At 41.3% G+C, this 25,127-nt stretch overlaps 2 protein-coding genes and 1 long non-coding RNA gene across 4 annotated transcripts in view; 1 reads left to right on the top strand and 2 right to left on the bottom strand.

The window, feature by feature from the left end:
• Positions 1-25,127, bottom strand: part of MPPE1 (metallophosphoesterase 1) — a 32,726-nt gene that overhangs the window by 7,205 nt on the left and 394 nt on the right. Inside the window, exons 1-3 of one of the 2 annotated variants that reach the window (XM_052787320.1) lie at positions 7,445-7,583; positions 2,029-2,414; positions 1,063-1,171 (exon numbers count right to left, since the gene is read on the bottom strand). In XM_052787320.1, coding sequence (XP_052643280.1) covers positions 1,063-1,171; positions 2,029-2,303 — 384 coding nt within the window. In that variant the 5' untranslated portion in view covers positions 2,304-2,414; positions 7,445-7,583. Of the gene's footprint in view, positions 1-1,062; positions 1,172-2,028; positions 2,415-7,444; positions 7,584-25,127 lie in introns of those variants that run through there. The other variant, XM_052787319.1, reaches the window with a different exon arrangement.
• Positions 7,243-15,905, bottom strand: LOC128141924 (centrosomal protein of 290 kDa-like). Its single transcript, XM_052787321.1, has 7 exons — positions 15,668-15,905; positions 14,726-14,865; positions 14,060-14,140; positions 12,081-12,171; positions 10,972-11,158; positions 9,989-10,086; positions 7,243-7,591 (listed from the first exon to the last, which is right to left on the bottom strand). Exons 1-7 carry the CDS (start codon positions 15,860-15,862, stop codon positions 7,463-7,465), a joined length of 921 nt encoding a protein of 306 aa, XP_052643281.1. The 5' UTR covers positions 15,863-15,905; the 3' UTR covers positions 7,243-7,462.
• Positions 15,945-24,910, top strand: LOC128141926 (uncharacterized). The gene is made up of 2 exons (XR_008235223.1): positions 15,945-17,331; positions 18,801-24,910. It is a non-coding gene; the product is annotated as an uncharacterized LOC128141926 (long non-coding RNA).

The following is a 25,127-nucleotide window of genomic DNA, read 5'->3' as shown; positions in this document are numbered from 1 at the left end:
CAGAGATTCCCCTGCAGCCCATGGGGAAGACCATGGTGAAGCAGGCTGTCCCCCTGCAGTCCATGGAGGTCCACAGTGGAGCAGATTATCCACCTGCAGCCCAGGGAGCAGGAAGGTGCCCAAAGAAGGCTGTGACCCTGTGGGAAGCCCGCGCTGGAGCAGGCTCCTGGCAGGACCTGTGGCCCCGTGGAGAGAGGAGCCCACACCGGAGCAGGTTTGCTGGCAGGACTTGTGACCCTGTGGGGGACCCATGCTGGAGCAGTCTGTGCCTGAAGGACTGCAGCCCGTGGAAGGGACCCACGCAGGAGCAGTTTGTGAAGAACTGCAGCCCATGGGAAGGACTCACGTTGGAGAAGTTCATGGAGGACTGTCTCCCCTGGGAGGGACCCCATGCTGGAGCAGGGGAAGAGTGAGGAGTCCTGCCCCTGAGGAGGAAGGAGCAGCAGAGACAACATCTGATGAACTGACCCCAACCCCCATTCCCCATCCCCCTGTGCCACTGGCAAGGAGGAGGTGGAGAAAATCAGGAATGAAATTGAGCCTGGGAATAAGGGAGGGGTAGGGCGAAGGCGTTTTCAAGATTTGATTTTATTTCTTATTATCCTACTCTGATTTGACTGGTAATAAATTAATTTCCCCAAGTTGAGTCTGTTTTGCCCATGACAGTAATTGCTGAGTGATCTCCCTGTCCTTATCTCAAACCACGAGTCTTTTGATATAATTTCTCTCCCCTGTCCAGCTGAGGAGGGCAGTGATAGAGCGGCTTTGGTGGGCACCTGGCCTCCAGCCAGGGTCAACCCACAAGTATATAATACAGAAGCATACACTGAGATGTTTACATTTTCTAAGTTTTATATGAGGGGCAAAAGTGTCAAGATACTACCAAATATGAAGGAGAATCACAAAATTTCAACTCATATCTAAAACACTAGAAACTTCTACCGGTAGGACAACTGTAGTAATATTAAACAAACCCTTGCATACCTAGTGTGCTTTCTTCTGTCATCCATTTCCTTCAAGAAATCCTCATTTTTTGAAATAAGAGAGCTGTTGATGTCATACCTGAGGTAAGCTCCATTTTCCTTCATCAAAGACATCTCCCAGAATAAAAACAATATCTGGTTGCAGTAACCATAACGCAGTTTGGAAAGATCTCTCCATTTGCCATTCCCTGAAGGGAAAATACAGACCCAGTCACCACTGCCCAACTTCTGGATCCTCACCTCTGAATACACAAAAACAGCCTGGCAGGAATGCGAAGATGGCTCCTACACACTGAAAGTGCCAATATGAAATTCAACTTCAGTAGTTAGAAATAAGGTTTCAGTACAGTAGGTGCATCTTACCTGGTGGATAATTCCACCACAATACAACCAGGACCAAGTCATGCAAGAAGTAACACCAACTTGGATATTTTTCATTACAATTCCAATAAACAGCAATTAATCAGAACAGTGAATTATTGAACATGTTTTACTATGCTGTTTCTGCAGCGAAAGTTTATAATGTTCATATCACAGTAGAATTAGTACTGTCTTTTCAGAATTCTGCTTTTTCTTCTTTTGGACTAACAGAAACATACTTTTGCAGATGCAGGATTAGATTATCTTTGTTTTTAAATGTGATTTTGCCTCCGATTCTTCTACTACAGAGACAAGCTTCTACCAGCTTCCTTATCTCTGCAATTAAAGGTATTAACTATTGGGACATCAAAGTTATCTGGCTCATTTTTAAGGCATTTTATAAAATAGTTACATACTGGAAAAGACTATCTGACCCATTGAAAATGCTCAGGCATCTACACCCACATACTACTTGAACATTCAAGACTGCACCACCTCAGTAAGTCCCATTCATTAACCTTTCAACACTGGTTTATTATCCAGCACAGATCCAAATAGGCAAGTCAGAGGCAGCATGCACGCTTCTTACAAGTACCACAACATTGGTTTTCAACATCTGTCCCATTAGCTACTAGTAAAAACTCTAAAACCAGGATAGAGATTATTTTAAAAATTTAATTATTACCTTCTTAGCTTATCCAGCCAATGTCCTTTGATTTCACCAAGTAGGTGAGTATCAGCTAAAATTATGGCCTTTAGGACTGAAGCTGAAGTCTCTTTTTTACTCATGTGAGCTCCACCTTTCACTTCTGGCCATCGACATTGAAAAATTACCACATAATAAATTAAAAATTCACAAAATATTAACACTGAGCTGACAAAGCACACAAGTTTCAGCAGGAAACAGAGCCTCTTCTTCAAAGGAAGATTATTCACAGTGATCGAGCTAGAACTCAGCATTGCAGTACCAGCATAAGACTCTCTCCCAGTGGCTCAGTTCTCCTCTCTCAGGTGAAAACCATAGGGGCTAGTTCAAAGGATCACGTTGGGCTTCGTATCAGTAAAAAATCCCTGTGGAGAAAAGAATACAAAATAGAACAGTCATTAAGCCAGCATGCTCTGTGAAAAGCTACCACGTAAGGCCTACAGTGTTAGCTGCTTGTCATCCTGAAAGATTTGGAAATATGTAATTGACCTAAAAAGCAAAGCTGCTCTTCTCCTTCAAGTATGCAGACGGCCATGCTGCTGAGCATAGAACTGCACTCTCTCCTACCAGGACCAAAGCAACCAGTTTAAAGCCAGCCAGGATCTTAGTGCATGATGCGTTTTTTAAAACTATACAGTGAAAACACTGAGTAGGGTCAAAGGTAGATAAAGACAGAGCTTAGCTTGAACAGCAAGAGAAAAAGAAAAAAAAAAAAAAAAAAAACACATTAGGATCCATATCATCCTGGCCAGTGCAATGCCACGTGCAACCACTTTCTGGCAGAAGTCACATAACATGACTATGCCAAATCAATGCAATTACTACCTTTAATACGGCTCATTGTAATAATCTCTAAGAACGACAAGCAACTTACTATCCCAGAACAAGTTCACTAGAGCTTTCCAGGAAGACAGGCACAAATACATGACTAGTTAACTAACACTGCTTCATTTCTAACAAGGGGAAATCAAGAAACATCTAAGCCTCAGAAACAGAAACTACGCTAGAGCTGAAGAGAAAAGTGGGAAAATGAAGCTAAGCTTACTGTATTTGCTGATTTCTTCCACCTTGGATAGTTTGTAACCCAAACAGGGAATGTACCCATTTTGAAACTACAATATTATTTTATGCCATTTTAAAGGCTTATCCAAAACAAATGTCTTCACTTTGATAAGCCACAATTTTAACAGGGCTCATTGATTGCTTCACTTGTTTACAGGCATTTAACAGAAACGCATTATTCCTGGTGTAAGGAGGAAATACCCACACTTTCACAGTTCTGTTTGTCCTACAGTCCTTGGCAGAAACACTTTCCAGCATAAGTGTCCACAAGAAACAAGTATCCCACCTGCGAGGACAGAGATACTAGCCCTTACTTTCAAGTAAGATCACTCAGGTTCCACATGCAACCTCTCAGGGTTTCAGTCTGAAGAGTACTGCGTGTCTGAAACACCCACTTTTTAAAGGTAAACAGTGTAGCACGGTCACAGTAAAAGGGGCTCCAGGAGACTATAAAGAGCCATAAAGATGTTACTTCACATGCTCATGAACAAACTTCTAGAGAAATCCACAAAGTCTTGTCCCCCACCCAAGAATGGGATTGCAATTTTGCTTTCCACAATAGAAAAATTCTAACATAGGACTGATATCCAGGATGTTAGCAATTACTGAACACAGTACTCAGACAGCGATTAGCAGCCAATGTTCATTTGAATTGACTAAATCTGATTAGAACTGTGAATACTCAGTACCTTCAAATATTTAGACCCTAAACATTAGGAACACTAGGACGAAATTACAGAACCACACAAAATTAACGGATCTTTTCTAAAATCTGGTCTCAGTTACAAGCAGAACACAGAACAAAACTTAAATTGCTTTACTGCCCTACGCCCTAGCCCATTTGATTGATGTCTCATGTAAATCAAAAACTGACATGCAATTATTATCTTATTTTTCCAACCAAAATCTCTATTTGGTAATAGCCACTTATTTTCAAACACGAGCTTCCCATATCACCACTACAAAGTACTTATTCAAAACAAAGAACCATTAGTCTGCATCATGTAACATTTCTAATATGCATTATTTAACATTAGTATGACTAATATTTAATTGCATCCAATTCAGTTCTATCTAAACTTAATTTAGCAGGAGAAAGCCACTGGCCAGATGTCACAATTTCACAACGCAGAGGAACTACACACAAAGGCTGATTAACTTGTTTAATATTAATCTCATCTGCACTTTAACTAGCAATAAAAATCAACAAGATCTTGTTTGTACATCTCACAACAAGGCGAGATTAAAGCAGAAATGTCTGTTCAACAGACACAGAAACAAGGACAAAAAACAGGTAAATTCTTAACTAAGCACACACATTCATATGGCCTTATCCTGCACAAACTGCACCTACCCTGAAATTTGGAAGTAGACTTCGGTAGTCCTAAATAGTCTCCTCTTCCAACAAAAAAAGTACTAATTTGAACAGAAAATGCCAGTAAGTTGTTTTAACTTGCATTAGGCATGACAAAAAAAAAACCTAAAAATCAAAAAACTCTAGGTCTCTTCTTGTTCACAACCTACACAAAGCTTAAAACAAATAAAACCTGACATTTTGCTATTGATATCTATGCATTCTCTAGAAGCTTTTCATTACATTATTTTTCACACATCAAATTTCTTGGGAAGCTGTCCAAACAACTACAGAGCTGCAGCAAAAAGCCCATGTTACAGATCACTGGAAAAAAAAAAAAAAAAAAAAAAAATCAGATCTTCAGAAGTAAAGGGATCCCATCAAATGCAAAAACAAACACCAAAACCTGCAATTAGTAGAAGAGAAAAATATCTTCAGGGCAAAACTTCCATTTTCCAAAGTCACAAGCAGCAACTGACACAATCAAAACCACAAAGCCAGTCATTTCTACACACATTCCCTGTCCCGGCGCTTCTGCTGCTAGCTGGTACTATTTTGGGAGTTGTGCCACAGATGTGGAAGATGCCAGAGGTCTCCCATCTGCACCCTACATTTCCAGCTTTCCTGATAGTGAAAGAAAAAAAAAAAGAGGAAAGGGAAAAAAAAAAAAAAAAAGAAAGAAAAAAAACAAATAGCAGAAAGTCAGTGATGCAGAATGAGCTGAAAGACAACTCCTACTACCAGCTGACAGAAATCCCTGCCTCCCTCACTCTGCCACCTGCCAGCTGAACTGTTTGCTCAGGACTGTGGCTGCACATCTCTGCACCCCAAAGTACAAGCAGTTTAACCAGAAACCGGACCCATGCAGTAGTTATCCCAACCTCACATACGGGTACCCAAGGACCGGAGACCCACATCCTCTCACACGTGACGGCAAGGTCAAAAATAATGCTGTCAGACTGCACACACACTGCAAGATGGAGCTGTGGTTCAGCGTGTCACTGTACACTACATCGCTACTACTCCTCCTTGCACAGCTGATTATTAAGACTAGACTAGAATCTGGTTTCTTACTAGAGCTTGAGGACCTCAGTTATGAGAAAAGACTGAAAGACTTCTCACTGTTTCTTGTTCTAAATATATGGGAGTGGCCTAATGCAAAACTGATTTCTAAAAGTTTTAAAAGCTCATCATAAAGGCAAGATCAATATTTTCACCATATTCATTATTTTCAATTGTTTGGGCAGAGAACATACTCTATAATGGAAAACCCTGATCTTCAGTAGCTGGCAAACAGCAAAATTCTGCTAGTCACAACAATTTTGTATTCGGTCAACGTATAAACTCTTTAGGCAGGGGAGAAATAACCTTGAACTCTTCCTCATCCACACGTTTTAAGAACCATTCTGCACAACATTTAAAAACCAGCCTGTGGACGAGGACAATTACTGATTCATTTAATGTCACCAAAGTAAACATGCTAGTAGAACTTTATACCACAACTGTGGAAAAAAAAAAAATGCTCAAGTGACTAGTGCTCAAACAAAGAAGTTTGATGTGTTCCTTCTCCAGCATTCATGTTTATTTTGCTTACTAACGAATATTAGATACATTTTTACACTTAAAATACTTCATCATACATCCTATTCTTCCTATTTTCATCCATCAAGTTTACTGGCAACACAGACTTGCATCACTCCTCTTTCAGTTTTCCATCTCTGTTCAGAACATTATCCAGCTTTAATTTACAAGTGAGCCAAGAACGAAACAAGGGAAACCTGACACAATGGTCTATAGCCAGACCAGGAAACAAGTAGCTCTGGAGCTGTACCCTCTCTCTTACTTAGTGAATATATAACTCTGAATGCCTCATATGCTTTTGAGGCCAATTTATTTATTAATTTACAACTACATAATACTGTCCTAACAAACAAAGTGGAATACAAGAGTCCTAATCCTACTCCTAGTCCTACCCCTAAAGAGCGTGCAAGTGTTTTTATTAAGCTAAAGAAGCTGTATTACCTTATAAGCAAGCTTAGTATTTCTAACCTCATGATAAAAGTTTTCACTCAATTCTCCCATCGCAACGTCACAAAGGTACAGATTTACAACTTTCAGACAAATATAGTTCTATAATGTAACTATGTTAAACTTTTGTGAAATGTAGTTACAAACAAGTTGAGGTTCAAATCTCACAAGGTTTCGCTTCCACAAGGTACACTTGCAACTGGGAGTTGTCTCTTGCCAAGCTCCCTCTCTCTCTCAAGCAACGTGACATTTCTACATTGTGAACCGTGACACTCTGCACTCCAGTTTCCTTTCAGCACTTCAAATACCAGCGCTCTTCAAACCAAATAAGACCTTCTGATGAATTCTTGTTTTGATACTGCAAGAGACAACTCTGACACATCTTTCTGAACATACTCTTTCCAATTCTAAACTCTAAATCCTTCCTTCATCCACAAATTTTAACATTATTATGATTTAAGAAAAACTCCAAGCAGGGATTTAGCATTTTTCTTTTAAGAAATCCCTTTGTAACAATTTAATGATAGAATTAATTTCTGTCTGCATTGGCACATCCTTAGGACTGAAATTCATAAAGGCTGCCAGATCTACACACCTACGTTGATTTTATATAGTTTACAGAAAAGGATAAATTGGGAAATTCTTCAAATTAAAATACAAAGATTTTATCATATTCCCATAAACACCCACAACCACTCCTGCAATGAATGTATTTTACAAGTGTGAAAGAGAGAGCTTTTGAAACTTAGTTGAAGTTATACAGACCACAGTTTATTTAAAAACCATATAAAGAAAAATCAAAGGCACAAAATACAAAAACATTTCAGAGCAGCTTGTCATACTGAGATCATATTATTGAATCCATAATATTATCAAAATGTGGTACTACATAAGCCATGGTAGGTTTAAATGTTGCAGTAAGTATAAAAAAAATGTGGAAAATCTACTTGCCATTAAATTAATCAGTAGTTACAAATGTGCTGTGAAAGGAAGTCCATACATTACACTTATTTGTTTCAAGCACTTTTCATACTGATTATTCAGTTTCACAGATTCCTGTACAGCATGCTTTAGATCTTCTATCTCTTCAAAAAAATCCTAGAAAAACCCAAAAATATTCACCTTAAAGTTTTTCAAAGACATTCTCAACAACAGCTAGTCAGCATTTCAGTTGTTTCCAAGTTCAAAGACACTTTCTATATTTTTATTAATTATATTAATAATATAATTAATATTTGTATTTTTATTAATATATGATTGCGTTATGCAAACACAGCTACAGCAAGATACAGCAATTAACTATAACCTTACCTAATAATTTAAAACTCTGCCCTGAAGACACAATGCAAGCAGAATTCAAGTTACACCAGAGCCTGAAATACAGGCTAATAATAGGAAAGACAAATTAAGAGAAGGAAAAAATGTTCATTTATCAGAAAGCTACAAAATGACACTCCAAAATGACAAGGGAATAACGTCAAACTCATCTGTGCAAAAAATATGGCTATACATGCTGAAGTCAGCCAGTAGCATTAATGTTGAGGATATGAAAGTTGCAAGATTATAAAAAAGGGACAACAAGCAAGGAGAGAGATGAGGAGAGTAAACTAAGGAGGATGATGTTAGCATTTGAAGACAACAATACTAAAGAGTTTAAGGTGGGAAAATGGATACCGTATTTACACCTAGAAAGATATTTTATATTTTTAGACCTTAACTGCTTTGTAAATTGCTACTATTCATTTAGAAGTCTTAGTACAACTACATTTTGTTAATGAATGTCCTATTTCAGTATAGGATCTATTATTTACGACTACACTATATTAAAAAGTTTGATTTTCATATTCAAAAGGACAAGATTTATGATGCATTAAACTTGACAGAGCCTAAAATGGATAACATTATCCAACAGGTTCAACTAGCTCAGATAAAAGCAATGTACAACAAAGAAGGGAATGAAAAAGAGCAATATGTAAGGCTACACAGAATGTAAAGAGACAGTCCAATAAGAAAGCCATAAAAACCAAGTCCTTTTGAACTTATTTAATGTCGGCCTATGTGGTTTCACTCTCTCATATTGATCCTTTCATAATTATACTATCCCAGAATGGACAACTTAACAAGCAGTTCTAGCTATACCTAATTCAATTAGGAGATAAATTCAGCTTCACAGAAATAAACTGTAAAAAATATAACTGTAAAAATATCGATGGCCCGTAGCTTAAATGGAACTATGTTTTGTTCAGGTCCTGCAACTCAAGTCTATTGAGCAATTCGGATCCTTTGCAAGTGAAGTCAGAAGCTGTTGGGAAATACAAGGACAGCAAGCAGAGTGTAATCACCCAGGCCTTTATTTTTACCAACGTTGGAAAGTCCTATCTACCAGAATAACACTGTATCTACTTATATCCATCTTTACTTGACATATTCTCCTGCCTATTCTTCTGACTTTTTTTTTTTTAAATAACAGCTACATACATCTTAAATAACATACAGTGACTTAAAACTACCTAAAAAAGGGTCACTGATAAAAAGCCATAACCTCAGATTTATATATTTCTGTTCTGAAAGATGAAACTTTCAGCCATGCGTTGTCCCTAACTCCCTCCCAAGCACGGGGATCCAGAAATCACCCTGGCTCAACGCTCTACAAGTTTCACATCTAATGAACTATCACCATGTTTTACTGTTACACCTGTAATGAAAGCCAGCATAATATTATTTAGCTTGTGAGAAAGGATTGCAAGATGAGGAAAGAGATTCTCAAAAAGAAAAAAAAAAATCCAACACAAGACTTGAAGAATAAGCAAAAAACAATGTAAACAAGTTTGTTGCTGAAAATAAAATCCTAGGTCAGTACATTAAACTAAGTCCTCTATAGCTAGGTAACATCTCTTCATCTTCTCACATATTTCAAGAATTACCAAATTTTCACATTTTCACTTTCTACACGTATCAATCTATCATAAAAACATCAAAGCCCTCCCCTCTGCCCTCCCTCAGCATAGAGTTCTGTCAGTGGCATCACTTTGATATGTTTAAATTCAAGAGAAAATAGCTTTCCTCTCACTGACATCATGAAGCAATAGAAGTGATCATTCAAAAAAATATTTTTATTATCTCTGCAAATGTCTGTTGGAAGGAATTAAGACTGTTACCAGCAGTTACAATTTTAACTTTGTGACGAACTGAGGCAAATAATCTCTCATGAAAGAAACCAAATTGCCCAAACATTTAAAAAAAAAAATCTACAAGAAAATCCACAGCTGCTTAAAAAAAAAAAAATTAAGATTGCATTACTTCTCTTCCTTAGCCAAGCAGTACTGTAAGACATTAATGTTTCAAGGAGTCATTAATTTCCATTTCTTTCTCAGAATGCTGTAAATTGATTTTTTATGTATTTTGCTTGACAACAGCATACGTTCAGCCTAAAGGTAAATTTCAGTTAGTTTTTCAAAAATCACCTATTCTTAAACTTGTCCTAAAATAAATTACCTTGTCTAATCCAGCTAATTCATTTTTTAGTGCTCTCCTTTCTGTAGACAACTTTTCGTTTTCTTTCTTCAGCTTTTTAATCTCCTTCAACAATAGCTCTATATTCAAATTAAAAAAAATACAGACTTCAACCATTATAGTCAACCTCCCCCTCATATGAATCATCTTACAGCTGAAGAGCTGCCTACATTTTGTGATATTAGAAAATTATGGTTCAGCTTTTTAAAGTACCTTTTTCATAAAGTGATTTATTCTTAAGAATTGGCCCAGCACACTCCCAGGTACTATGAAAGATTACAGTATCTGTCAATTGGATAATCTGCATCTGCCAGATACTTTGAATGTGGGATTATTTTACTTTAAAATCCAGAAAACATGCATCACAAGCCTTGATTATCTTTTTCTAACTTACGAGAGGGTCACATTAGCCCTTGCTGACAGCACATTTCCTGCAAATTATGCCTAGATTATATGATCTCTTCAATCTCTTTTTTCATGCTTTGAAGTGGAGCAGGATTGCATCTTAACTTGTGAATTTACTTATGCGAGGAAGAACATGCTCAAACAAGTACTGTCTGGGTTTGTCCCACATTTTAAGGCTAAAAACAGGTTCTTTTGTGTAATGGAGCAGCAAACTTTATCACTAAGAGATCTACATAGATATATCTTGCTAGAATAAATAGTACTAAATACAGCCATGCACTCCCACCCATGATTACACCAACATACCAATTCCAGAAAAAGAGAAAAGCAGCAAACAGTTATTTTTATCACAAACAAATGCAGGGCTGGATCCGTAGACAGGACACTGATTATAAGATGCCATTTTTACATAATAGGTTTTCAAAAATGAAAAACATTTTAGACACTGCTGGTTGAAGTAGAAGAAATAACCTGGAGTGTGCCACTGGATCAGAAATGAAACGCATCCTCTCTGATGGGCATACTGGAAGGAACATCATCAGAATTAACTGTACCATTACCTAAGTATTTACTGCAACAGGATTCCTTCTTTTTAGAAACGTCCCTGCGAGATGTTACTTCTCCCTCTGGGGTTTGACTTCTTTTTCCAGAAACAGCACTAGTCTTCCAAGAAACCTTTTTACATTCCAGTTGCTCAATTCTTTGCCTCTGCTCTCGAAGATTATGCTCTAGCTCATGAATTTTAATCTGTCAAGAAACTAAACATTTTTTAAAATGCATAGAACAAACACAGCTCATCTGAATACAATTTGAAACATATCCTGAATGCAAACCTAGAGTTTTTAATTGCTGACTTAAAACTACATTCACCCAAAGGGTCTGAAAGGAGAAAAAATATAGCAAGTGAAGTTTTGCATACATCAAAAGCGTTTTTAAAAAAATCTGCTACTGAGCACATGCTCATGAGACAGTACAAATGTACATGCACGAAGACACTAAACCTTTCCGCACAATAAAGCCTACTTTTATGGCAGCAATTGCCAACTTTTAAGAAAAAGTACATATAATCCAAATCATAATGAATATTAGTTTACAAACAAATAAAGCACATGTTCCAGACTCCCTGGAGGAAATTAATTAGACTGGTCAGCTGTAATGCTTGATCAATGCCTAAAGAGGCAATACCCACTTGAAGCTTCTTGAACGACTCCTGGCCACACAACCCTACCTTTGCTCCAGTTATGACGCTAGTCTCTTTGCACAGCAAGCCAACAGATCTTGCTACCTGACAGAAGACTATTTGCCTTTGTTTGATGAGCTTACTGCTGGATTTCTGAAATAAATCAGCTCATGACACATACAGAAAAATACCAGGGCTGGTGCAAGAGAGGTCGGAAGATGCATGTACAGCTGGAAGGAGGGGTAAGCAGGTGAGTAAAGGAAAAAGTAAGGGAAGAGGAGACAGCTTTCAGCTGCAGACATACCAGTGACAGAGTTCACTTTCAAAGGGAACTACAGACTACCTTCCATTATCTCAAAGGCATGGGAAACAAAAATGAGTACAAAAAGAAAAACATGGTCTCATTTTACAAACCTAAGAATTACTTTTCAGTCTCCCTAAGAGCTTACGTTTGGCTATTTGATACCTTCTCCTACAAATTCTACTTACAGTGAGATTTTTAATTGCTTCACTTTGCTCCTGGTTTGTTTTGATTTCTTTAAGGTAACATTTCTGTAGCTCACTATACATCTGAAGTAGTCTAAAACAGAAGAAATGCATACATTGCAATAAAATATGAACGCCAACAAAATGTGCATCCTTTATGATAAAAGTATTACAGACACCCCACAGAGATCAGTTGGACTGCAGCTGTACTGTAGAGACTTGTAACACAAATATTTAAGATGGGTGTGAATGAAGTGTGACTGGCAACACAGAAAGAGAAAGCACTGGAAAAAACAGCAAAGTGAGTTAAAAGAATGGTCAGTATTGATGGCAAAGAATCCCTTTCACTCAGCCAGACCAAGGACCCTGTTGTTTTTGTCTAGCCCACATGGCCGCACTCTGATTAAACCTCAGTACAAATAACTTGATGATGGAAGACCTATACACTAGCAACAGGAGGGTGGCAATGACTTTGCAGCATGTCACGTATATCATTCCCCGCCAGCACAACAGGAATAGCAAAAGACCACTCCTAAAGGATATTAAAAAAGTTTGTCCAGAAACTAGTTTCTTGCCACCAACCAAGAACCCATGATGAGGACTCATGAGGCAGCGTCCCCAGCTCTCTGTGTTGCACATCTCATTGCTCCTGCATATGTGGGTGTGAGGATATGAGTGAATGAAAGCTATGAGAAAATTAGTGTGGGTGGGTAAAATCCATGTAAAATAAACAGATTTGGGATATTATCTTTCCCTTTGATATTATCTTGCATCAAGTTGTGCTACACTAATTTCCTACCATATTTCACAGCATTCAGTCTACATATATCAGGCCCATAATGTAACTGATGAACATGAACAGACATTTTTCCTATTTTATTAGGAATTTGAATAAGACCTGGCATAAGTCATGACTGCGCACCACAGGCAGGGTGAGCAATACTACAGTACAGAACAGCTTTGTAAAATAACATACAAATAGATGCTAGGAAAAAAGCTAAGTCAGGTTATCTATGTGCAACCTAATACAAAGCAAGTCCAGCACTAGATTCAGAGAGTAACTCAGACTTCTTCCACATAAACATCTAATTAGGTACTCAATTCAAGCCCAGAGCTAGACACCCAGCCTTCCTATGTAGTTTGCAAAGAGAGTCTGGTACACTGTAAAGGTATTTTTAAAAAAAGGAAGAAAAAGGAAAAATGGGCCTTCTACAGCCACCTAAAGGAAACACTAAAAACAGGGTGCTTGACTCAAAAGCAGTAGGGACTGCCTCTACCTTCATGAGATCCACAGCCCATTTCTGTAAGTGGACAAAAAGTAGCCTTTGAAAGAATGGAGCAGCCTATTTATTTTAAAATAGTCTTAGAGGGATGGACCAACATTTTATGTAGCACACCTAGTCTTTAAATGTTTCAATATATATTTTGTTTCAAAAGATATCATGTATCTTCTGCATCAAAAAAGCAGTTACAAGAGTTTACTTCTAGCATTAATTGGCAAACTACGGTAAGTAGTGGCTGACTTCTAAAACCAATTAGACTGAAAAGTAGAATCGCTTGTCTGGCTTATTTCGAAAACAGTACCAGCCTATAGATTTTATATACATGTAAAACTGAGCTACAAAAAATGTGCTAAGAAGGCTCCCACAAAATAGAAAATGAAATGACATAATTCTAGGTTAAAAGCCTATAGAAAAAGATCACATGTGCACACACACGCATGAAAGAGCTTCCCTGGCTCACTCAATTTTTCTCAATGAAAGATTTGAGAAAGAAATCCACGTTGTTCTTTGTTTAGTGCTATTTTCAAGTTTAATCTAAATCAAGTATTCCTTTAAAAATGTAAATAAAAGGATTTTCCATTGTTTCAAAGGCTGAAAGCCACTTCCATAACAGTTAATAAAAATTAACCATGAACAACATACTATACCCTACAGAGAAGAATATTTAATTCTGTGGAAAAGCAATTTCCAAGAACTCACCTGACACTGTCACCCTCTAGAATAAGATCCTTGCTGTATCCACCCTTATGCCATAAATGGGTTTCTGTTTGAACTTGAGCACTTAAGAGAAACAAACACAACAGCTTAATAAAATTACATTTTACAATTTTAATTGGCTCAAACAAAGCAACTGAAAAAGGCTAAGTTACTTTTCAGTTTGATTTTACAGTAAGTTTCCATGCAGGATCATAAACACACCAAAATTTAAACTTGAAAATTTTTGCAAACAGGTACTTAAATCCTGGCAGGACACTCTCCAAAACACTAACACTGTAGTTTATCAGGTCCTAAGGTCCCAGTTTCTGGATCTTTTAAACAGCATTGGTGCAATTTAACTACCTTACTACTGCTTGGCGGAAAACCAGTCCAAAACTCTTTGCAGTTAGACCGAGATAAGCAGAGGTATCACTTACTGATATTAAAACTCTTTCTTTCACTACAACAACGAATGTTGTACAAGATGCTCCAGCCACCTTTTGTTCCTTTACATGCCTCCAGCATTCTCCATCCCCACCATCCTGTTCACAGACCCCCCCCTCAAAATACGCGGAACAGATAAGGCCTAGTTCATCTGAAGAATACCAAGGTAAGTGCTGAAATTTTGCACTTCTTTGGATGCAAAAAGAAATGTTTGACAATTCTTACTCTCTGCTTGTAACATGGTCATGCATTAACTGCTGCAGATGCAGCTTGTCTTGGATCTGACCCAGCTGCTTTTCTAGCTCCTTATTTTTTATGTGTAGCTTTTTCAACTTCTTCACTAACTGTTCATTTTCATCACTGAGCTGAAAAGGAAGAGAATTTAAAAAAAGTCAAGCAACATTTTCAGATCAAGTATTCATTAAGCTGATAACATTCAGATTAAAATTCTCTCCCAAACGTTTTACTACATTTATGTTGAACTATATAAACATATAAAGGAAAATGGCAGGAAAAATAATTGGCTTCAAACTTTATGAAGAATTTACTAAAACACAGCTTCTTTAACATATCTATTAAAGGCTTCTAATGTAACTTCATAATGCGCTAGTGAATGATAAGGCAAACTGGTTTTGTATTAAAAACAAAAACCAACCAACCAACCAAACACCCCCCCCCCCCAAAAAAAAAACCACCCAAAGGGACAAAACATGCAAGTTTTTACTTCTAAACACCAGCTCTGCAACTCAGGTCGTATTTATTTTTGTTTTAACCCCACCGAAGCTGAAAGACTAAACTACAGCCGCATTAGCGGGATTTCTTGCCAGCACATTCGCTGACCCTCGCCCAGCAGCACGCAGTCACTCATCTCTGGCCCGAACGCCGCTAACCACGGCGCCCTAACCTACAGGCGATTAAGTAAAACCGACGCTATCGACGGATCCGCGGTCAATAGAAGGAAGAGTAGCGACGCGAAACCACAAGCTGCGGTACGGGTGAGCTCGGAAGGCGAAGGCAAACCCGGCCAGGCCGAGAGGCGCCGTGCCCGACCGATGCCGGGCCGAGGCTGGGCGGAAGGGCCTTCCGCGGGGCGCCCGAGAGCCCGGGCGTACCCCGGAGGGATGGGAGGCCACCCCGCGGGCCAGCACCGCCGAGGGCCCTACTCACTTGGAGGCACTTGTGGAGGGAGGGCAGGGCCATGGCGCCCAGGAGCCCCGCCTCGGCCTCGGCCTCTTTCAGAGACGCCCGCCGCCCCGGGGAGACCGCGCCGTGGAAGGCCCCCGCCCGGCTGCCCTCATCGCTGCCTGCCACCGCCGCGCGCCTCACGGCTCTCAGGCGGGCGCCTCGGCCGCCAAAGCCCATCCGGATAGGCCCAAGCAGCGCGCGTCATAGGCGAGCGACCGCGTCTGGCCAAGGGCCCTGGCTCCCCGCGCTCCCCCCGCGCCGGTTGCCGGGGGGAGGGCCGGGAGAGGAGCGCCGGCCGCTCCCTCCGACCGCCGCCGGGGCTCCGCGGGAGCGGGGAGGCGGCGGCGGCGGCCCCCGCGCCGCCCAGGTCTGCTCCCGCCGCTCGGGAGGGGCCCGCCGCGGCGGCCGCCCTGAGCAGCGAGCGCCGCCGGGCTCGCCCGGCGCCTCGTACCGGCCTCGAGGCGGAGATCTCCCCGCACCGGCTGGCGAGTGCGGGACCCCGGGTCCAGCTGTGGGTGCTCCGGGATCCCCTCGACCGTGGGCGTGAACCTCGGCCTCCGGAGCCGGCATAAGCACACCGAGTCTCAGCTCGTCTCTTTTAAACCGCCACTGGTTTCATTCGCCGTTTTATTTTCCGCGACTCACGGAGATCGAGCGCGTGGGATCGAGAATACTGCCAGTCACCGGTCCACACGGGCTCCGCCGAGCGTCAACACCCACCAAGTTCCGTACCCCTGCGGAGGCATGCTCTGCGTCTCCCACTCCCATCGCGACAGAGGCCACGGTACCGGCTCTGCAAGTAATACCCACCGAGGCAGGAGACGACGGCACGCCTGGCGTTGCTGCTACCCCCCGCGGGGTTCTCTGTATCCTCAGTGCTTGTGGCACTGGGTATTACTGCTATCTGCTGGGCTTTGTCTTTGTTTTCTGTTATTTCGCACGTATTTTTGGCAGGCCAGGCTGGAGGGCGTACGGGCAGAACAAAAGCGTTCCACCCTCGTGAGGGACTGCAGACAACATACCAACAGAAGGCACTCGCCAGCCCCGAGAAGACCACCCATCGCAGCGAGACTGACCCAAAGTGGCAATTATTGCCTGCTGGTCTCAATAGCCTTTGTTATTGGCAGTTCAAAAGCTTTCCTTGTTCTCTCTCATTCTCCAAGTCTGAAATCTAAGTCGTCTTTTGTTCCCTGCATCTCCTGTCTTTGTATAAAATATGGCCTCTCCTGTTACTTACAGCCCATCGCACTTTGCCGTCTTATTTTTGGTGTAAAATGTTGCCAGATGCCACCTGCCCCTACATTTTGACTGTGCAGCCCACCTGATTGCAGAGCCTGGCAATTTTTGCAAGGAACCATTCATGCCTGGGAAGAGAGGGGGCAGATGACAGCAGCTCACTGCTGTCAGCAGACCTACTGTGGGTCTACAACTTAGAGAAGTTGTACCTACACGGTACAAGACACTCGGGTCCCATCAGGCTGCAAGCGGGAACTGTAAATGTAATCAGATTGACAGAGGTGGGGCACACCTCTAACTCCAGGGCACAACCCCAGCATCTCTCCTTCTCCTCCTCCGCCATCAACCCGGATCAACTAGTCGCCCGTCTGCCCAACTCCTTGCACTTCACACAGAGGTCACAGTGCAAGGTAAAAGCCACTGTGCTTAACTGAATATACGTGAGATCCAAGCTGTGAGGCTGTTAACAACCCGAGAGTGCATGGGAGGGAACGACGTGCCCATGCTGTTAACTGCTGCCAGAAATCCTCTCTGTCTGGGAAGATTTCTGTATTGGTTCTACACCAGTAAAAAAAATAAAATTAGGAGGTATAACACCAGCCAGCAACGCAATGGTGCTGCAGAAAAAGGGAAATCCTGTTTTCAGATGGAGCAGCAGTATCCTGAGATGTAATTACTCAGTTCTATTCTGTTTTATCCAGCACAAACAAGATCTCAGGTGAGGTCCTGAGGAGTCTAGGAAACAGAAATAAAAATTGCATGAGGAAGAAAATACACCATATCAGGAAGGGTTGAAATAACTGTGTTTGTTTAGTCCAGAAAACTGAGACTGCCAAGAATCACTTTAACTGTCTTTATCTTTGGTTATTGTAAAGGATGGTAATAATTGTTTCCAGTGTCCTCTAGAGGATGAGCAGAAATAAGTATTTCAGTTGGATGACAGGGAAAATTTTCTTAATATCAAAGAACAAAAATACACATACTTCTCCCTCACTAGATGTTTTAACAAACGGATCAGAGAATGATCAGGCATGACTTTGGATACAGGTATATCTAATATGCACAGCATACTGGCATACAGCAAGTGGACAAAAAGATCACTTTAAAGCCCCTTTTAGGCCAACATTTCAATGACTGTGTTATTAATTTAGAAGAGAACATGCTCTGATATAATAGTAATTCTGATATTTTGCAAAACTTTGTACGACGACTATTTCAGAAATAATTTTTCAAGTGACAAAGGGAAGCTGTAGTGTAAGACAGTGTGGTGGAGAAAGATCAGCACCGTGGAATCCAGCCATACCCTGTATACCAGTATCTCACTGGAGACAGTATGAGTAGGGTAACAATTTTTTCCTCAGTATTGGGAACGTCAGGAGTAGTCATAGTTGCTTAACACCATACAAGGCAAGGCCACTTGAATTTCAAGGATAGTATTTTGTAAAGAATGTGCAAGGCTTGCTAGGACTTACATTCCTGTGGTACCCACGTGTTTGGTTTTGCTTTGTTTTTTCAAAATACTGTGCGTGGAGCAGGAAAACAAGAGGAGGAAGCACAGATGGATTAATTCAGGGCTTCTGCAGAAACTCGAGCAGGCACGGAAAGGGCAGCACTGGGCAGCACTCAGACAACAACCTAGACAGGTCAGAAGTAGCAGAGAAAACAAGCCCATAATATGTCTTGGGTCATTCTCAGATGTGAAATCTGCATACCCTGTTTCCCTAGCTCTTCCACAAACACAACTAGTTCTTGGCACACGGCCACTCTCCTGCTTGCCCAGGAGTTGACAACGATGCAGCAGCTATGCACAGTTTTTAAGACCCAAATATTTTCAGAACTCAAAAATTGTTACCAGTAGAACATCTTCTCTATTCTACAGGCTGGAAAACGACACACCAACAAGTTGGGAAATGAGCCAATAGACCTAAAAGGGAAACAAGAATTCCTGATTTCTGACCTAGAAACTGAGCCACGCAGCCTCCCTCTGTCCTGCTTTTCCATGGCTGGCACAGGAATTGAAGATAGATGGAGGAAGCAGACAACAGCCAGGTTTCTCAACTATGGAACTAGACCTGCAAGGAGTTTGTGTAAGATTCAGATTTTATCACACAAGTGCTGATCCAAATGACACAAAAAAAACCCTGCTTGTATCTTCAAACTCTTGGAAAAAGCTACAGCTGAAGCTCTTGTAGGTTTTATCATGCACATTACGATCAAACATTTTCAAAAATGGTCATTGTTTTTGAATGGCTCCACTTCAAAATGAGCATCCGTTTTTCCAGATCGGTAAAAACGGCCCAAGGCTGGGTAGCACCAGACATCAGATCTTGAAGCATCCAAAAATCAAAAGATTATGTTAGCCTGCATGTATACACAAACCACAGTTTATATAAACAATAAGAGAATTTTGTGTACTTGATTAGGAAACATGTTCATCTTCCAGAGATACTAACAATAAATGATTTTTAAAAAACTTCTCTGTGGCAGTAAATGTATGAAATGCCACTAAGATACTTACTTTCCGCTGTAAACAATTACAGCAGAAACATTTCCCTACATTATTACTCAGCTGGTTTGTTGAACACATTCTTTTTTCCTTGCATTTTTGTTTCTAACTCAGCTTGGTATGAACAGAGACACATTTTATGCTGGCACACATGAATGAAAATGTCATCGATTCCAGTGGTGCTGGGCCTGCTACTTACTGCCAAACAGCAGGAATGTGACCCATAGCACTTTTTTCCAGCTACATGTGCACCAAAATCATTGATTTGTCAGAAAATATATGAGCAGGGGATTATTCGATGCAACCTTACAACAACTCTAAGCATAGCCTTTTTTCCACACAGATTAAAGGGCAGTATGTGTCCTTTCAACCCTCAGAGAATTACTATCCTCAGGAGATTTTCCAGGAATTAAAATTCTCCTGTGAAAATCTACATATTTTTGTAAAAACACATAAAAATTTCACCTGCCCCAAATTAATCTCTCTTTTATTCCATCCACCAGCTCTGTCAGCAACGACTCCCAAGTCCCTTTCAGGGCGGAAGATGGCAAAGCTCATGCAGTCTTTCTGCCCGTTACATTCTTTGGCACAATCATCAGTGCTGCCAATCTCACAGACAAATGCCAGTTCAAAAATCATGAAACAATCTCGAACAAAATGGCCAATACGGGGAAAAAGGGCCTTTCTCCATCTTGTTTTGAGCTTGGGTCAGGAAGTAATAATCCCATTTGTGTTCAGGAGCCTTCCCTGAAACAGGGAGAAGCACTCCAGCTTTCCTGAGCCTTGGCACAACCGCAGAGGACAGCTAAATGCTAAAGTTCAGAATTCAGTTCAAAACATGAACATTTCCTGCATATCAAGATGGAAAGCACCAAGACCTGATTGGATTTAAGATGACTGTTTGCAGAATTAGAAACAAGAAATCTTTTCTCATAATATATAAGAGGAAATCAATTTAATCTTAAAGCTGACAAAACCAGAGGTAATATTTATTAAACGAAGTCAGGCTACAGGGATTCCTGCCACAGCACACTGACGAAAGTTCTGTATCACCTTCAGTGACAGAAACATCAGGTTATACTACTAGTTTGGTTTTGGGGGGCAGGCATATTATTTTTAGCACTTTCAGTGGATAATGTTCAAAAAACAATACTGGCATGCATGTGGCAGAAACAGTCTGCCGCTTATCCCTTCACAGCTAGGGAAAAAGACCTTTACTACACATTATTCTACACCCACAGGCATGGTCTAGGAAAAAGACTAATAGCTTGGGACTGTATTACCTTGTCCACAGAACTCCCTCCAGAGAAGAAAAACATCTCTCAGTGGAGAATCAAAGGCACTTGCACCCCAGGAAAGCTCTCACAGCTGTACCTCCTGGAAGGCAAAATTTCCCGGGATGACAGATCCAGTCTGAAAACTCCAGAAAACACTGAAGGATGCCATTTTACCAGTAGAGCTGTCTGTCAGACCTTGAAGCCAAGAATCTCAAGTTCCACATTAACCAAGCCCCAGGGTGGATCTGAAGGGGGACTCCGCCACTACATGTTTGAGACTATCTTTTGGTTAGTTTGTGGCAGGAGGGAAAATGTGGAGGGTGTCCAAGCAGCGATCCCTGGGCCTTCCGGACGTAGAGAAGACAGGTGGTCAGAATATGACTCTGCATGACAGAAAGGGAACACAAGAAACATCCAATACACCATTCAGAACGGTGCATTAATCAAGCGTTATGTCCTTAATGAGTCATTAGCGAGCATTATGAAAAGCGGTGCCAGTGTTTGGAATTCCTGTTTGTCTCTGATGAAGCAGAAGTGGGATCAGCACAGCTCTTCTACGGAATCCAGCAAGAGGAGAGAACATCTCCTTCCTCACGACTGACCTTCCCTTCTTGTACACCCGAGAGGCAAAACAAAAATCTGGGCCAAACATCCTCTTTTATCAGCTATAAAATCTCTCACTGCAACATTACAATTGCACTAAACTACTACAACATTGTAGTAGTTTGCACAAACAAAAAGCTTGTCATCTGGGTTACCTCTTAAAGGCAGCGTCAAACTTCATTCTTCGTGAGATACTTGTAAAAGCTCCAGGGAAAAGGGCTAGAGACAGTAAACAACAATTTTATATGACTAATCCTATGCTGGGTAAAAAGACCATCTGCATGGATTCCCTCTAAAGTGCTTTAATAACTGCGCTGCAAGCCTCTGGCTGTCGTGCTGAGGAAATGCTCTTTTGCACTCAGGCTAATAATTCCAAAAGATTACTTCCTTTTTCTCCCCCCCACCCCACCCTTTTTATTAAAGCTGTTAGCCACTTGCTCTCCCGTTTAATTCCCTATTAAGAGATCATCCATCAAACCCGTGAAGTGACAAGGATCCGCACTGGAAGACATCTGTGGATTCCACGTTGATGGCCAGCTAGCTACAGAAAGGTCACCCTCCCTCTGCAAAAACTACAACCGATTTTATTGCATCACTGCAGTGTGTAATTACTGTCGAAGAAGAGAATGGCAAACTGTCGGCTGAGGTGTAATTAAACCAATTTCAGCTGCAGCAGCTTCCTCTCCGAGTGACCCTGCTTTTTGCACCGCAGACTGCAATGGGGATCTCCAGGTGGCACGCAGAGCAGCCGCACCGATGAACGCTGCGCAGCGGTTTAGGACAGGAAGGGGACTGCCACCTCCAGCTGAGCCACACCTAAGTCAATAAGGGCTTCACACCCTGGGAGAGAAGGAGATCCACAACTACAATCTGTTTTCTGCTCAGAGGTCAGAGGGAGCAGGTTCTCCCCTCTGCTGAGAGATTGTTGTCTCAGGGAAGGAAGTCCAACCCCTACGTGAATCTGGTCGGGGCTCAGAAGGATTCAGACAGATGAAGCACTTGAGAAACACCAGTATTTCAGGCTCATCCAGGACGAGCCTATTCCAAGTGGATGAGATTAAACACGTGGTGTGTGTGTAGGTTACGAAAGGCATACAAGAGGAACTGGCTAGCGTTTGGGGTTATGAAAGATCAGAGGTTACGAAAGACCTTGGCAGTTATGAAAGATGAGCTGAGATCTGATCCAGCAAGGCAGAAAGCAGCCTTGACCTGCTCGGTGGTGAACCGATGTTCAAAATCACCCAGCAGCTCACAGGAGGAAGCTCACACTGCCTGGCGGGTCTAGGTTAAGGAAGGCTTGAAAAAACTTCAGAACAGTAATAAGAAAACAGTTGTCACAGACTAGGAGAATGATGAAGAGAAATATTCCCATCTGCTTATAGACCTTACAGGCAGCTGTATTTTTTTGCAAAGTATTTTGAAGGGTCTTAAAATACTAGCTGCAGCCACTGATTTTCTAAGAAGTACTCTTTCCTGGCCTTTTAGTGCTATTTTAAATCTTCTACCTGCATGAGCCACATAGCTGGAACGAATCTGTAAAAACCGAGGGTTCATTCCGTTGGTATTTTAGCCTCTCAAGTTCAGCCTTTGGCAATCCTTTTACTAATATTCTACCACCAGAACGAAGAGAAGGCTGGGGAAATTTTACTGCGCCAGATGGAGTTGCTTCTTTCCCAAATGCCACTCAGACGTCACTTAGAAAGAGGACATACTCCTGCTTAGAAAAATATTGAGGAGAGCACTTCCCCCTCTTTGCAACAGTGTTTCTCTGTGATGATGATTTTCTACAGTTACCTTCAGTGAGAATATTTCTGCATCCTGCCTACACTATCATTCACACTGCCCTGTTTTCAAAACACGAGTTAAACAGACCTTTCAAGTGCCCCTGTGGCTGCCTAATCACAACAAACGTCCAGGCATTGCAGCAGACCTGAGACACAAGGGAGGAAACCATCTGCTCTACATCAGTATAATATTTAGCCGGTTTCAGCAAAAGGTATAGACTGCTTTACTGTTGGCCAATTCAGTAACTAAAACTTCCTCTTTCAAGGAAAAACACAGAAAACACTTTTATCGTGGTCTGAGATGCTTCCTAGAATGCAAAGCCATGGTTAGCCGTAGATTTCCTTATTTACTGAAGTTAAAGCTGTTTTTACTACATCTCACCAGTACACACATCTCACCAGTAAATCTGTTTACCTGTCTGCCACAGCACAGAAACTCTGTAAGGGAAGGTCCTGAAGCCACCTCAAGCCATGCTGAGCATGGCATCAATAAAAAGCACAAATTCTAAAACCTGGAGGAAACTGAGATTAAGGAAAAATCCAGAGCAATTCTGTTCCATACTATTCCAAATTATACTACATGTTCATAGGGTTATTGCACTTAATGAAACTAACCTTACGTGAGGACAAAACAGATACGAGGTTATAGGAAATGAGTGACTTAGAAGCAGAATAATTAGTCAGCAGAAGGATTGACAAATGTTTGGTGAGGATTTCTTCCAACCAAAATTTCATAATTTCATACTTTAAACAAACTTTAAAACTTCTGGTATTAGTTTCACCTTCTCAGGGTTTGTTACTGTTTTTTCTGACTCAAAATGGGGACTAGAAAACGTTTTGCTAAGTAGACCGACGGCCTTGCCGTCTTTGTGCTATCCACTGCCACAGCACAGCTTAGAAATTTAAAGAATGAAGTTGAACTCTTGCACTACAATCTGTGAAGTTTTGTCACTTATCTTAGAAGGAAAATGTCCAAGCCTTTTATTTAAAAAAGTGTCCATCGTTTTTGTGAACTACCTATGGCAGGAGTGTTATGTCCCTCTCATCCCAAAGTCACCTGTGTCCTACAAGATAAACAACTAAATAAAAGAAAATAGATCTAGACTTAGGGTCTGTTAGCTTAGATAGAATACCCAAGCCAATTAAACTTTGCCTAGTCCATAGAAAATCAACAATTAATTTTGTGTTCACATCAGAGATAGTCAGTGGTAGTGTTATGAAATTTTCGTAATGCAAATATGGTCACCACTAAAGCATCTCTATTCCGTTCCTCAAAGGTCACTGAAAATGAAACCTTTGACCACCAAGCAGGTGCTGAAAGACAGTAACAAATTTCAGAGACCTGATGTATTTAATGCCTTTTTCAAAAACCTACGCTGACGGACTCAATCCCGGGCTCTCTTTTGTCCCGTTCAATGCCAAGCATGCATCAGAACAGGCTGTTTGGAAAAGCCTCCCTTTGGCAGATCAAGTGTACGCTCCCAACACTCACTCGCTGTTGTAAGTACTACAGACTGGTTGCTCTACTGTGTCAGTACGTATTCATTGCAGGCCACCCTTCTTCTACAAGGTGGACCTAGAATCAGAATCGCTCGGCTGTCTGCCACCGGTGCCCTGCTCTGCTGCCTCAAATGCACGGTAATTTGGCTTACGTGGTTTCTGGAACAGTAGGTTCTTAATTCTCTGCTTCTCACCCTTGACAAATCCAAAATTACTTACAAAGACAAGTGAAAAATCTAAAGGGCAAAGTATTTGTTACCATACACTTGAATTCCCAAGCACTAGCACGCTGCCGAAATTAAAAATCTGCTCAACTGCCTCCTTCTCCTCGGACCTGCCGCTCCCGGCGCCGCTCTTCCCACACGTTTTCCCTTCGTTCCCGAGGTGGCCGACGCTAGCCGTCAGCTTTTCCTCCCAAAGGCCCGGTAACGCCGACGGCCGGCCTCCCGTTCCCCGGGATCGCCCTCCGCCTGGGAGGCACAGGCAGGCCCCGGGCTTCCCGGCCCCGGCCGGCAGGCCGCTCCCGCGGGCAGCGC

This window comes from Harpia harpyja, chromosome 5 (genome assembly GCF_026419915.1).
Source record: "Harpia harpyja isolate bHarHar1 chromosome 5, bHarHar1 primary haplotype, whole genome shotgun sequence".
In the NCBI taxonomy this organism is placed as follows: domain Eukaryota; kingdom Metazoa; phylum Chordata; class Aves; order Accipitriformes; family Accipitridae; genus Harpia; species Harpia harpyja.
The sequence above is the reverse complement of the archived record's forward strand: the minus strand, read 5'-3'. Positions and strand labels throughout refer to the sequence as shown.

Bases quoted from the DNA above. Each gene is read 5' to 3' on its own strand.
- LOC128141924 (XM_052787321.1), bottom strand. From the start codon at position 15,862: ATGGGCTTTGGCGGCCGAGGCGCCCGCCTGAGAGCCGTGAGGCGCGCG. The intron at 12,172-14,059 runs GTGAGTTCTTGG...CTTCTGTTTTAG, and splicing joins CTAGAGGGTGACAGTGTCAG to ACTACTTCAGATGTATAGTG. The intron at 11,159-12,080 runs GTAAGTAGAATT...GTTTCTTGACAG, and splicing joins AAGCAATTAAAAATCTCACT to ATTAAAATTCATGAGCTAGA.